Source organism: Schistocerca gregaria, chromosome 3, assembly GCF_023897955.1.
Source record: "Schistocerca gregaria isolate iqSchGreg1 chromosome 3, iqSchGreg1.2, whole genome shotgun sequence".
NCBI lineage: Eukaryota > Metazoa > Arthropoda > Insecta > Orthoptera > Acrididae > Schistocerca > Schistocerca gregaria.
The window spans coordinates 885,522,377-885,536,780 of record NC_064922.1 but is presented as its reverse complement, the minus strand read 5'-3'; the positions used below and the strand labels follow the sequence as shown (position 1 = coordinate 885,536,780).

Genomic DNA, 14,404 nt, shown 5'->3' with positions numbered 1-14,404 from the left:
ACATTGACTCTCTGCCCAAGATAATATGTTGTGTCCTTCTCCCCAAAACGTCCTGAGTTCAGCCACAAATTTCACTTGAGAGTCACAAATTTCACTTGACACTCCATATGATTGTACTTTTGACAATATGCATAGGTGTGGTACTGAGTCAAATGTTTTTTGGAAATCAAGAAATACTGCATCCACCTGGCTGCCTTGGTCCAAAGCTTTCAGTATGTCACGTGAGAAAACTGCCAGTTAGGTTTCATGTGATTGATGTTTTTGAAATCCGTGCTAGTTGGAATTGAGATAGTCATTCCGTTCAAGACTCTACAAAGAATTGTTGTCAACGATATTGAACATTAGTTTCCTGGATCACTTCGTCCACCCTTGTTGTAGACATATGTAACGTGTGGCTTTTTCCAAGAACAGGGGATGGTTTTTTGTTCGAGGGATCTATGACACATTATTGTTAGAAGAGGGGCTAACTCAGCCATAAATTCAGTATGGAATCTTACAAGGATTCCATTAGCACCTGGAGCTTTGTTCAGTTTTAATGATTTCAGTTGTTTCTCAACACCACTGACAATACTTATTTAATTCATCTTTTCAATCATATAAGGATTAAATTGGGACAATTCCCCTGGGTTTTCCTTTGTCAAGGAACATTTTAAAATGGAGTTAAGCATTTCAACTTTTGCTTTGCTACCTTCCGTTTCAGTTCCTGTCTAATTCCCTCATTCACTAGGGGCCGAGCACTAACTTTGGTGCCACTAAAAAGTCTTTACATATGACCAAAAATTTCTTTGGGTTTGTGAAAAATATCATTTGACTATATTCTGCTACAATAGCCATTGAAGGCGTCACTCATTGCTCTATTGACCACAAAGCATTTCATTCATCCTCTCTCTACCTACAGCCCTTCTTTGTTTTACACCTATTATGCAGTAATCTCCATTTCTTTGGACCTTCTTTACATTGACTGTATACAACGGAGGTTCCCTCCCATTATGAACTATTTTAAACTTAATCCAGAATTCCTTTATGTGCTCCTGCTCTGTGCTGAAATTTTCAAGCTCCTCACTGAGATATGACACTACTGATTTTTTATCTAATTTAATGAACATATATATCTTCCTGCTTGCTTTAGTTGTTCTTCATACTTTGGTTATCATTGTTGTCACAACCGCTTCGTGCCCACTGACAGCAGTTTCAATGTGGATCCACAAAGTGGTCATGTTTATTTGTGGCCATTACACCCAATATATTTCCATCAGGCGTAGGGTTTCTGGCTATTTATTCTAGGTAGTTTTCAGAGAAGGCATTTAGCCTAGTAAAGTTTAACAGGATGTCTTTTCATGCCCATCACTAAAAAAAATAATTTTTCCAATTAACTGTTGGATGATGTACATGCATAAATAAGGAAAAAGTCGCGTTCCTTATAACCATCGTAGCACAATAATAGTTAAGCCAATACACTAAAATGCCTCTCTTTAAACGAAGTAAAGTTTTAAACGACCTACCGGCAAAACAATCACTGTTATGATGAAACAGTTGAAAATGTGTAGTGTCAATTTAGTAGGCAAATACAAAAATTAATTTGTATCTGACACAAAACACGGCAGCTTTGTTTAAGAGCGTTTTTAAAACCAGTATATCACTTAGTAAACAAAGACACCGAAACGAGCAAAATAATGCAATACCAAATATCGATAAAGCTACTTACGTATTTTTCTGGAATGAAAACAGTCTAAGAATGGGGAATACGGCTAATAAAACAACAAGCAAATAACTGTCATGGATCTCGCGTAGACTCACAACTACACTTTCGCACCAAAACTGTCTAATCTGCTAAACATCAAACGCACGTGTAAACAAAACTGCCGTATACAAGGCAAATCGACTATCTTTCCAGTTATATTATTTGCCGTCACTGCTATGAGAGAAAAGGAAGCTTGAAATGATAGCCGTTGCCAACAGAAGCGACGAAACAAAAGGCTGCGTAACGCATATCAGGTTGCTGAGATGACTAATCATATTTGTAAGATTGTACCTGAAGACTTTAAAATTAGCATTTATTTATTTTGGAATGGATAATTTTACACAGCACATATAATTTTATACAGCAGATATGACAACACTGTTTCACTTCCGCGGAGGTCGTACTTTGACACTGAAAGACTTTGTTAGGAGCGGCAGTTTTGTGTGTTTGTAATTTAGTGTTTACCACTGTGTTTACATTGAAAATGGACCATACGTCAGCTACTCATGTGCTCGAGTTTGATGATAAAGTGTTTTGGTTCGAACTTTCACCATTTGAATGGTCACAGAATCTGTTATGTATCGCATTCACAAATAAAATCACTGTCGGCAAACTACGATTCCAGGTGAGAAACGGGACGGAAAAGAAGTTCGTATGAGACTGATAGAATGGGGAATGACCAAAGCGGTGACTGTACTTAGTTGTTGTATCTTTAATTTTAGCTATTCAGTATCACCACTTCCGTAAAGTTACTGTGTGTGATAGGTATAGGAAATTGTAATGAACATCTGTATTCTCTTCACTTCGACGGCCTCATTAGAAAGAAACTGCGATTGTTAATTAAATACTTACATGGAATGGTAAAATTTAACGAGCACAGAACAAGAAAAAAGATTTTTTTTTGTCTTTTTAAACGGATCGCTATGATCTGCACAGAGAATACTTTTGGTTTGCCAACTGGCAGTTCAGAACCATAGCACAAATTGCATTCGTACCGAAATTGCATTCATAAATTGTTTCGTTATGGTGTCCATAAGATGTTTTCATACTAATTGTTTACTCGGGTGTGTTTGTGGGTAACTTGATGTTGATGAAGCAATTACAGCTTTTTACTGTACCATTGCGTCCACCTAATGCGGTGAAGATATTATTTGACCACAATAACTTGATGATTGCGCTTGTGCTGGCACAAGCAGAGAGAATTGGCACGCAGAGTGGAAAATTAATATGAAAATAGCCTTTGTGCTCCATAAATGAAAGCCACAAAACTGTTGATGCTCTACAGTTTACTGTCTTGGGACATTCTCAGTTTTGTACTTTTCATTTACAAGTAAGGTCATCATTACGATGCCAGTTGTAAATGATGTGTGAGCAGGAAGACCACCAGTAACCCTTTAGATGAGTCAGTCACTGGAATTGAATAAATGTCTCTCTGATGCCCTCTTGTGTAACAAGTGAACTCATGACATAACTTGCAACCCTTTTTTAAATTTCTTTACCCTATGAATCACACCTGGCAAGAGTCTCAGGCTAAGAAGTACGAATTTAATGAAGGTCCTGTTCATTAACTTGACAAAGCTTAATTGCATTTCTTTAGGATTCTTTCAATGAATTTCAATCTACTATCTCCCTTTCCACAACTAGTCGTATATATTTGTTCCAGTTTAAATCTCTCAGGATGCACATCCTTTGGTATCATTGTATAATCAGTTGATAATGTGTACTTCTGGCTATTTATACTTAACGTTTACATATGTTGAGGGTTAACTCCCAGATTCTCACCAAGAGTTGCTACAATTTTCTGATGTTTGAGAGTCTTATATACAGCAGCTTTGCCTGAAACATCCCCATGGAGCAACCGACGTTAACCTTTAAATCATTTATATGTAATGTGAACACAAATGGTTGTACAACATTGTCCTGCAGTATAACCTAACCACTGTCTTATCTGGCAATGCCCCCATCATCTCCACCTCCTCCCCCCCCCCCCCCCCCCCCAAGAAAAATTTGGTATGACATTTTCAATCCAGTGCTCACTAGGTGACGGTGCAGGATTGTATTGATTAAACTGAATGCCTTCTGCAAATCATGGTAACCAGGGTCCACTATCTACTGCTTCCTGGATCTTGTGAATGAATAGAGTGAGCTGAGTTTCACAAGACTGCTGTTTAAGGCACCCTTGTCAATCTCTACAGAAGAAATTTTCATGTACATACTCTGCAAGCCACCATATGGTGCAAGGCAGAGGGTTCTTAGTACCATTACTACAGTTGAGTTCACTGTTGCACTGCTACAGTGTTGTCACACCTATGTGGATGACTATTGTTTTCACTTGTGCCTGTTAATCCTATGCAGCTGAAAGCTGGAAACAACAATCCTTAGCTGTCAGTGACCATCTTATACCGACTCAACTAGTCATTACCCTTCCTGTTCCATTCGCAAATATGCTTCTGTGTGAGCTCTAATTTATCTTATTTCGTCTTCACAGTCCTTACATGAAATGTAAGTTGGCAGCAGTAGAGTCATTCCATAGTTAGCTTCAAATGTTGATTCTCTGCTTCTTCTCAGTCATCTCTCCAGGAATTCCCATTTGAGTTCACAAATCATGTCATAATACTTGCATTTTAATTGAAACTATTGCTAATAAATGTAGCTACACATCTCCGAATTGCTTCGGTGTCTCCTTTAATCTGACCTGCTGGGGGATCCCAGACTCGTGAGAAGTACTCAAGATCAGGTTGCACAAGTGGTCTATAAATGGTCGCCTTTGCATATGAGCAACAAGCAACACTTCCCTAAAATTCTCCCAATAAATCAAAGTTGACCATAAGGCAGCACATCACTAATATTGTTTTTGAACATTACAGGATTGTTTTGATACTTATCTACCAGCATCAACTTACATTTTTCTACATTTGGAGCAAGTTGCCTTCATCACGCCAAACCGAAATTCTGTATAAATCATCCTGTAGTTACTCAGAGATGACACTTTCCTGTACACGGCACCATTATCAGCAAACCGTTGCCGGTTTGCAGGTCGCCCTATCTGTCAGATTGTTTATGTATACAAAGAACAAGAGCAGTCTCATCACATTTCCTTGTCTCACTCATGATGATACTGTTGTCTCTGATGAACGCTCAATATCAAGGACAACAATCTGCAGTGGACCACTGTGTCAAATTCTTCCCAGTAATCTAGAAATATGGAATTTGCTTGTTGTCCTTTATCCGTGGTTCACGGGATATCATTAGAGAAAAGGGCAGGCTGAGACTCAGACGAGCGATTCCTTTTAAATTATGTTGATTTGTGGCAGAAGCTTTTCTGCCTCAAGGAATTGCGTTATATTTGAACTGAGAATATGTTAGAAGTCTGCAACAAACCAATGTTAACGATAATGTTGTATAATTTTGTAGATTCTTTAAAAAGTCTCCTGCACTTTTTTCCAGTCGCATGGGAGTGTGTTCTGGGTGAGACATGCATGATAAGTACAATATAAGGGGCCATTGCCAGAGACTACTCTCTGTAAAACCAGATTATTATTCTGTGCGGACCTGGAAACTTCCCCCCCCCCCCCCCCCCCCTACCTATTTTAGTTTCTTCTTAAAGCCAGGCGTACGTGTGTCCATGTACACCAAAAAGGAGTTTGTTTGAGTCAAACAGTGGAAAGTTGGTGCAGTGTTGCTGCATGAATGGTTTTTTTTTTTTTTTTTTTTTTTTTTTTTTTTTTTTTTTTTTTTTTTTTTTTTTTTTTTTTTTTTTTTTTTTCTCTGTTGCCACACTGGACTAGGCGATGAGCGACTGGATAGAAGTCTTCCACCCGCTTGGTGATTGTACATTTCCTCAAGTTCTAGGCAAGATTTTTCGCCAAGATATGAATGGGAAGTTGTATGCTACATGCATCAATCTCTTTATAGACACATGAATTTCTACTAACTTTTGTCTGTCGACTTTTCCCCATTCTTTTTTTAACAGAGACTCTGACAGTCTGTGCTTCCTCAGCATTTTCCAAATTTTGTTGTTAAACCACAGTGGGTCTTTTCTATCCATAATCCACTTTCTCAGCACATACTTCTCCACTGTGTAATTTATAGTTAGTTTAAACTTTCCTCTACAAACATCGGATTGGGATGAAATTATATACATTCAGATGCCTAAGCTAGCAGGATGCTAACAACTGTGCATCTGCTCTTTCCAACATAAATACTCGCGTAGACTTCTTGATGGATTTATTAACTTTAGTAAACATTGTTGCTGTTATAATGTGGTCATTAATCCCTGTCTCTCTGCTCACACTGTCAGTAAGCGCAGGTTGTTTGTAGCTACAATGTCTAAAATATTTCCATTGTGTCTAATTTGTTGAACTGGCTGCTCAAGAGAGTTTTAGAAAACATGCCAGAATTACTTCACAAGACTGTCTGTCTGTGGCACCTGGAATGAATGCATAGATGACCCAATCTATAATCAGTAGGTTAAAGTCTCCACCAACTAGTATGCCATGATCAAGATACTTCTAACACTTTCTGTGAATGATACTCCAACTGCTTGTCAGAATTGGGTGGCCAGTAAAAATATCTCATAATTAACTTTTGACAAAATAATTATCTGGATAGATAAAGCAACCTCTGAACACCTTCTTCAGGCAGAAAGGTTGAAGGGGAAGAAAGAGCGTTGTAGGAAAAGGACTGGAGAGTCTATGAAAAGGGGTAGATTATTTTGTCAAAAATTGATTATTTTTGTTGTTATTTCATAATTAACTTTAGTTAAAAACAGATTCCAAGACTTACCAAGCGGAAAGCGCCGGTAGATAGGCACAATAAATAAAACACACACACAGAATTTCTAGCTTTCGCAACCGACGGTTGCTTCTTCAGGAAAGAGGGAAGGAGAGGGAAAGACGAAAGGCTGTGGGCCCGAACTCTTTGCCTTTACAAATGTCTGCTTGTGTCTGTGTATGTGCGGATGGATATGTGTGTGTGTGCGAGTGTACACCTATCCTTTTTTCCCCCTAAGGGAAGTCTTTCCGCTCCCGGGATTGGAATGACTCCTTACCCTCTCCATTAAAACCAACATCCTTTCGTCTTTCCTTCTCCTTCCCTCTTTCCTGAAGAAGCAATCGTCAGTTGCGAAAGTTAGAAATTCTGTGTGTCTGTTTGTGTGTTTTATTTATTGTGCCTATCTACCGGCGCTTTTCCGCTTGGTAAGTCTTGGAATCTTTGTTTTTAATATATTTTTCCCATGTGGAAGTTTCTTTCTATTATATTAACTTTAGTTAAGCTAGACAGTTTACTCCTGTACAAATAACTCCACAGTCAGAATCAGTTTCGACCACAATAGACCCAATATTTTTGTTACTTGCAATGTGTGCAACCCCTCCTATGGTGTCTAATCTGTCTTTTTGATTTGTCTTCCTTCCCTCATTAAATATTCTACTTTGGGTTTCATCTTGAGATTGAAAGTAATTTGAACCTGACAACTTTCCTGCAGGGCTGCAAAATCGAAACTTTTTATGAACACTTTGGCAATATACTGTTCAAATTTTGAGAGCTGAAATGACTTTTCTTTATATGCAGTATGATTTCTCTCTCTGCCAATCAGATGATGAGTGCTCATAAGAGGACCTTAAGTTATTGCTTAGACTTAAAAACCTATGTGCATTCCACAAGCACTCAGCTTTCCAAGTAGCTGCTTCCTCCATGTAGTGCAGGCCTGACCTTTCAAGGAGAATACTACAATTCTCCGCCGCATAATCCAAGTCCAGGGATCTGTAAAGGATCCCTATCAATTCTGGGAATTATGCTGCAAATTGTGAACTACGTGCACTCAGGTGTGAGGCCAGCAGTCTTCATCACTTCTGCCAGCTGCCCATGCCACCATCTCTAAGGTAGGTCTAAACGTGACAGTTGGTAGTTGGTGAAATTAATGACTGTGAGTTCAAAATCTTAATTGTAACACACCAGCATGTGCCATAGCCTAAGGTCTAGGTTAAGCTGGAGGGTCACAGGTTGTGAGCTGATGAAGTGGTATTAAATAAAGGTTTCAGTTAATCATAATTTCCCCATCACTGACAATCTTGCCAGAATATATGCCTGAAGCATGTTGTAAAATGCTGTTAAATTTTATCTAATATGTTGAACCCTCAAGTAAACTGTAGTCTGCACCTTATTACTCAGACTAAGCAGAAATATTTTGCTACATTTCTGAACACACCTGTTAAAGTGTGTAGTTATTGACATTATCATGGCCACATGATCACTAATTTCCTCCTGTGCCATAAATGAATCGAGAAACTTGTTATTATCAAGTTGGGTTCTAACTAACTGCTCACAGTAACTTTTGGGTAAGATATTTAGAACAATAATACAAAAATCCCTTTTTGAACCATCTGCTTTAATCATGAGTCTTACAGTGTGTACCTATTAAGTTGAATTCTCCCTATATTAGAACAACATAATCAGGAAATTTATATGACAGTTTCTCCACACTTTCTGCGAAGTGTTCTGCCACCACTGCTCTCAAGGCAGAGGCATCTGATTACCATGTATACCATGTTTGGCAATTACATTCACTCAAATTAATACAGACTCAAAATCTGTGATAACCTCACTAGATATCATTAACAGTTCTTTATGATAATAACTATGCTGTCACTGTTAAAGATCATCTTATCCTGATGATATTTTTCTTCCTCACCCAATAATGTGGGTCACTGTAGAATTATGCGAATCTCAAAGGATAAGGCTGAAAATTGGGAGCTACGCTTTCTACCCCATGTACCAGACTAGCTGTCTTCACCAGTTCAGCCTCCCATTTAAAGGAACTGAAGGTGGCCTCTGAACAGAGATGCAGGGCAGCCTCCTTCGTATCTTGGTTAAGACACTTTGGCAGGCATATTAGATGCACATTGGCTTTCCCTCCTAATGTGCCTGGTAATTCTCTAACGGAAACCTACCCACTAACTGAGCCCCAAATGATCAGCAAGGATCCTGTCTCTACTTTTCTAGACTTTCAGGAAGATTGACCTCATTCGTAATTGACTTGGTGTACCTTGCCGCCTTAGATTTACTCTCACCAACGAGGAGCAACATGCATGTATTGCTAAGGTGTAAGGACACAGCTGTCTCATCAGTACCAGGGTTCACTTTCCACTTAGAGATTTGCAACACTAACACTGCCTACGATTCTCCTCCAGGAGTGGACAAACACGCAAGGCCAGAAGGCATTGTGATATCAGGGACCGTCCCCAACAAAGGAACCCCCAGTAGTCCACAGATTGGCCCCAGAGGCCTTGTCACTGCTTCAGCTCAGAGAAGCAGTTTGAAGCCTATTGCCCATGAGATCAAAGCATCTTCTACCTCTTTCCAGACAATGGCCAGTTCCCTTAGCATCTGTACACAATAAGCACAGTCTCTATCTGTCTTTCACTGAGTAGCTGAATAACAGTGTGAAAGAAAACACTAACACGGGTATTCAGACACAAATTGAAAATTGCAACGATACAATTATAACACATGATAACACTATGTGACTGTGGCACTGAAAAGCAGCACTACAAGAAAGGCAAGTCACAAAGAGTGAAAACTAGAAAAGAAAAAATACTGTCTTTGAGGAAATCTTCAATGCAGTAGCAAATACTGTGACATATTCAACAAGATTGTATTTTCTTCATAAGATACAGATGTTGCACCAAATAGAAAGCTTCTTTTTAAATGTGGCAGATGAAACATTTATATTCTTTTAATGATTGATTATTTATAGCAGGGCCTGATGGCAACCTGCCTCTTACTGTCTTACTGTTCATTTTTGTAATTTTTGCGGGGTCCCACACCGTTCTCCGGAAGAGAGAGGGCAGCCCTTGTAAAACTTCAGTTCTTTTGAGCCATGACAGTCTAGCTGGCAGTGGAGCACGGGGATCCCAATTCAGAACAATAACTTGTTTCACAGCGCATTATTTTTGAACTTGTGCAACAGTGCAGTTGCGGCAACAGAAACTGCACATGGCTGGCAGAGAACAACATTGTTTACTCAGTGGTTCAATTTTTAACTTGTCTGTGACAAAAATTGAGCCAAACAACAGAGCAATTGTGAAATCATTGAAGTACTATGTTTTAAATGAAATTGTGTGTATAATGTTTATGTAAAAATACATTGTTATTATTATATCTGTTAACACTTTTGCAGGTTCATTTTTCGTAACAACTCAGCGAAGACAATTTTATTGCTATCTTACTGGAAATGTGATCAACTGGCTATATTTATTTTTTGATAATTTTATTGTTGTAATTTAGGATCAAAAACAATAGTGATACATAATCACTGCTACATCTTTGTGAGGTGTTAAAACTAGTGGTAAATAGATGTCTCACTTACCTTTTGTGTGCTGTTGTGTGTTGCCATTACACATAAAAATGAACAGTGTTTTCTGTTTTTATTTTATGTTTTCTTTTGCTTTATTTAAAGGTATTTGTTACTGATATTAAAGTTTACTCACCACAATATGAAAACAAGCTGTGAAAGTTCATCACGCAGTATAGGTATAAGCTGATACAGGTCACAATAATGTATATTGCCAAAGTGAAGCAATATGTTTTGACAACAGTAGTGATCCCATGACAAACAGAAATGGGTTGTTGTAGCAGTTTTCATACACCTGGGGCAGTGTACTACCACAAGATGTCAGGCACAGACAGAGGTGGTAAAACGTATTCCCAAAAGCTTTGGGATATCCCTAAGTTGGTTGTAAGTATGCTTCCCAAGGACCACAAATGACAGATTAATTTTGTGGTAATTATATTTCCAAGCCACTTCCATAAACTACGTTGGTGGTAGCCATACTTCCCAATACCCATTAAAGCTCCATTGTTTTGTGAGAAATGTACTTCCCACAGCCCTGAAGGCTATGTTTCACAACAAACGGAAACTGCAGCTGGTGCAGCGGACCGCCAATAGATGCCAGGAGCATACAGAAGTGATTACACATGTTCCCTTAAACATTGTAAAGAAATACATTTAATGGGAAGTGTGTCCCCCACAACCCGTGAAAGGGTTAAATAAAATGAATATTTGTGAAACATACTATGTAAACTAGGTGTCCTTTCTGGAAATTGTCAAGTGCATTTTGTCTGGTGTTTTTTCAAATATTTGCAATTTCATTTTTGCAAAGTGAAACTGGAGTCAGCCCAAATAAATAGTGCTCATCACATCTTTCATGCAATGCCCATCATCAACCAAAAGAAAATAAAATAATCTTTAATTACCTGCCCATTTGACAGAGTGATCCCAAATTAGTCAGGTGTGATATCCCTCTTATCAGTATGTATTGACAGGGATGGTAAAAAACAAATAATAACCAGTATTCCAGCAGCAACTGAGCAGTGCTGCTGCATGGCGGTAGCATTCAGCAAAGACCAGTGCGGCATGTGGTTGCTGGTGCAATACTGGTTATTCTTCCTGTTTTACTATCATTTGTTAATACATATTGATAAAATAACATTGCACAAGACTAATTTGGAACCACGCTGTGAATGAAAAACTATGTTTTAAAAATGAGTTTGTTTGTAACTGGAAATAAAACAATGTTCTAAGATGACACTGGATGTTGCTACACATTTCAAAAAAGGAGATCGCAAATATCTGCCGAAACACCAGAGAAAATGCGCCTCTGAGGAGGGACACACACTATGTAGGTTCTTTAAATGACCTACACATACAAATAAATATTTGAACCATCAATGTATGGCAAAGATAACAAAGAGAGGTATGATTATGTCTAAGTTAACAGAAAAATGAAGGTTAATTTCTCAATTTTTTATGTAATTCATTTGTTTTTCTCACCAATCTTGATGTCTGTTGGTCTTCTGAGCTGGTACAAGAACTGAATTGTCTCAGTATTGTGGTAAGTAAAAGTTCAAATATGCAGAAGTCACAAGATTTTATTCTACTACCAAGCTATATCGTAATTTTCTTCTCACGATGCGACGAGGACTTTCACTTTAAAATTCAGCTCTTCGGAGAGGAAGTCAACACAAAATGAGAATAGCCACCACAGCATTTTTGTACATTATTGGGGGAAAAAAAAGATATATTACTAAACCACACGTTGAAAGTAAAAGACATTAATATATATCCTATGTTTTAGAACTGCAGGATATTCTTAACATGTATGCGTCTATGCCTGCGCATGTTTCTGCCTTGACTGATTTACTTCAGATTTTTACATGATGCTCTAATAAATATTCAGAGAGAAACACAAGCTATATACTTTTTAATATTTATTTAATCTATACAAAATATGTAATAGGGATACAGTGTTAGCAAAAGTCTTGAAAAGTTCTTGACCGAATTACATCATATTTTTACACGATACTCTAATAAACAGTCAGACAAACATAGGCTATACACGCTGCGTTGTGAAAATGTGTGGTTTCATTTTCTTTCCCCAGTCAGTTTTAACTATGTTAGCAGGGCATCTAAACCCTTAGACAAAGTTTTTTCCCATTGGATTAGAATACGACTATAGAATCTGAATCATCCAAAAATTTGTATTCCTCTGTGTTCACATATTAAAACTATGCACAATACTGTCATTGAAACCAGTATCCTCAAAGACCCAGGAGCTGGAGAGGTCTCTCACATACCCAATAATCAATGATCCCAACCGATTTACCCATTCATTCTAAGTGATTTCATTTCCCTTTCAAGTTTTCATTAGCAATTTAACAGTAAACAGGGGGCAGGATCCGAGAGAATGGGAAGAGAAGATGGACAGAGAAGAGGAGAGGGGAGGAAATTGACATAGAGAAGGGGAAGGAGGCAAATGGACAGAGAGAGGGAGAGGAGTCGATGGACAAAGAGGGAATGAAGGAGGTGGAAATAGAGACAATGGGGAGTAGTAAGTGGACAGAAAAGGGGGGTGGAGAAGGAGATCAGGATGTATAACCAATTCCCATTGATATTTAGCAATTGGGAAACATTGCCGGGTTCATTAAGAGAGAGAGAGAGAGAGAGAGAGAGAGAGAGAGAGAGAGAGTGTTTTGCAAGTACTCTATATTGTAGCAGTATTTTGTTAAGAACATTAATGCAGTAATATAAAATTAAAGCCTTCAGAATGTGCCCTGCTTTTATTGGAATGGGACTGTTTCACTGAATATACTTCTTAGATTTAAACTTAAAATACATGCTGCAATCCTGCACTAGACAGATGTTTTCTCTATGGGTTTTGCAGTCTTGTCATTCAGTTCTGCTGTTGTCCTTTTACATTAGTACTGGTGCCTTCACTGGTAACATCTATGATGAATATTGTTAGATTTCATTTGTGAATATACCACAGAAGCTAATTCTGGTTCCGTCAAACCACAGCATTTTTCACTCATCCACTTATTGTATTTCATAGAACATAAGATAGAGGAAACTTGAGTGGGTTCAACCTACTGATATTGAATATTACCTTCAACACAGCATGTAATAACATTGTGGTATGTGATGTCACACAGATTGAACACCCCCCCTGCGGGTTCGAGGGTAAGAATAGGCCTGCAGTATTCCTGCCTGTCGTACAAGGTGACTAAAAGCAGTCTCAAACGTTTCGGCCCTTATGTGATGGTCCCCTCTCGAGTTTGACCTCCATATTTCAAAATTATTCCGAAGAGCAAGCTGATTGGAGAAGGGCGCCTTACTTGGTGCATTGTGTCCGTCATGCGTTGAGACATTTCGTCAGCTTATTCATCGTTGCATTGTAGTTCCACCCGCTGACTGTGACTTGTTCACTTCCATTGCCACTATTGAGCCTCTTTCCAATGATGTCATTGATGCAATGGTTCACTTGGTCACCACCGGCATCGCTACTGCTGCAGAATCTGCCATTCCCTGTTCATCTGGGTCCCCTCGGAGGAGGACCGTGCCTTGGTGGTTGCCTGAGATCACTGAGGCGATTAAAGATTGCAGGCGGGCACTCCAGCGTCACAAGCAGCATCCCTCATTGGAACACCTCATTGCTTTTAAACAGCTCCGTGCGTGAATCCGCTGCCTCATTCGCCATCGCAAGCAGGAGTGCTGGGAAAGATATGTCTCCACCTTGGCCTCTGTATCTGTCCATCACAGGTTTGGACCAAGATTGGGCGCCTCTATGGCTATTGGACCCCCCTCAGCGTACCTGCGCTTTCACTGAATGGAGCATTTTGCTCAGAGTTCCGCTTCTGCGAATTACCCACTGGCCTTCTGCTCCCTGAAAGAGTGGTTGGAATGACGGTGCCTTTCATTTCACACGGGCCACCCTGAATCGTACAATGTGCCGTTCAGTGAGTAGCACATGGCTTCCAGTTTTCGGCTGCCAAGACCTGCATTATGCGTTTCTGCCGGCAACGCACTGTTCACCCTGAGCCACGGCTTTATCTTGAGGGTGAACCTCTAGCTGTGGTGGAGACGCATCGGTTTTTGGGACTGGTTTTTGATACCCGAATGACTTAGCTCCTTCATATTCGGCAGCTTAAACAGAAGTGTTGGCAGCATCTTAACGCTCTTCGTTTCTTGAGTCACACTAGCTGGGGGTGCTGATCGGTCTACCCTTCTACAGCTCTACCATGCATTAATTCAGTCTCGTGTAGATTATGGGAGCCTGGCTTATGGTTCAGCATCCCCTTCCACATTGTGATTGCTGGACCCCGTCC

The 14,404-nt window shown here is 39.3% G+C and overlaps 2 protein-coding genes across 6 annotated transcripts in view; one reads left to right on the top strand and one right to left on the bottom strand.

The window, feature by feature from the left end:
- Positions 1 to 1,874, bottom strand: part of LOC126355073 (exportin-5) — a 205,760-nt gene extending 203,886 nt beyond the window's left edge. The window contains exon 1 of one of the 3 annotated variants that reach the window (XM_050005248.1): positions 1,706 to 1,874. The gene's annotated coding sequence lies outside the window, so the exon portion shown is untranslated. Of the gene's footprint in view, positions 1 to 1,502; positions 1,640 to 1,705 lie in introns of those variants that run through there. The other 2 variants (XM_050005249.1, XM_050005250.1) reach the window with 2 other exon arrangements.
- A 48-nt stretch (positions 1,875 to 1,922) lies between these two features.
- LOC126355074 (nucleoporin Nup37) overlaps positions 1,923 to 14,404 on the top strand; it is a 73,237-nt gene continuing 60,755 nt past the window's right edge. The window contains exon 1 of one of the 3 annotated variants that reach the window (XM_050005253.1): positions 1,923 to 1,995. Coding sequence is in view for 1 of the 3 variants with exons in the window: in XM_050005251.1 (XP_049861208.1) it covers positions 2,226 to 2,366 (141 nt within the window). In the remaining 2 variants the exon portion in view is untranslated. Of the gene's footprint in view, positions 2,021 to 2,120; positions 2,367 to 14,404 lie in introns of those variants that run through there. The other 2 variants (XM_050005252.1, XM_050005251.1) reach the window with 2 other exon arrangements.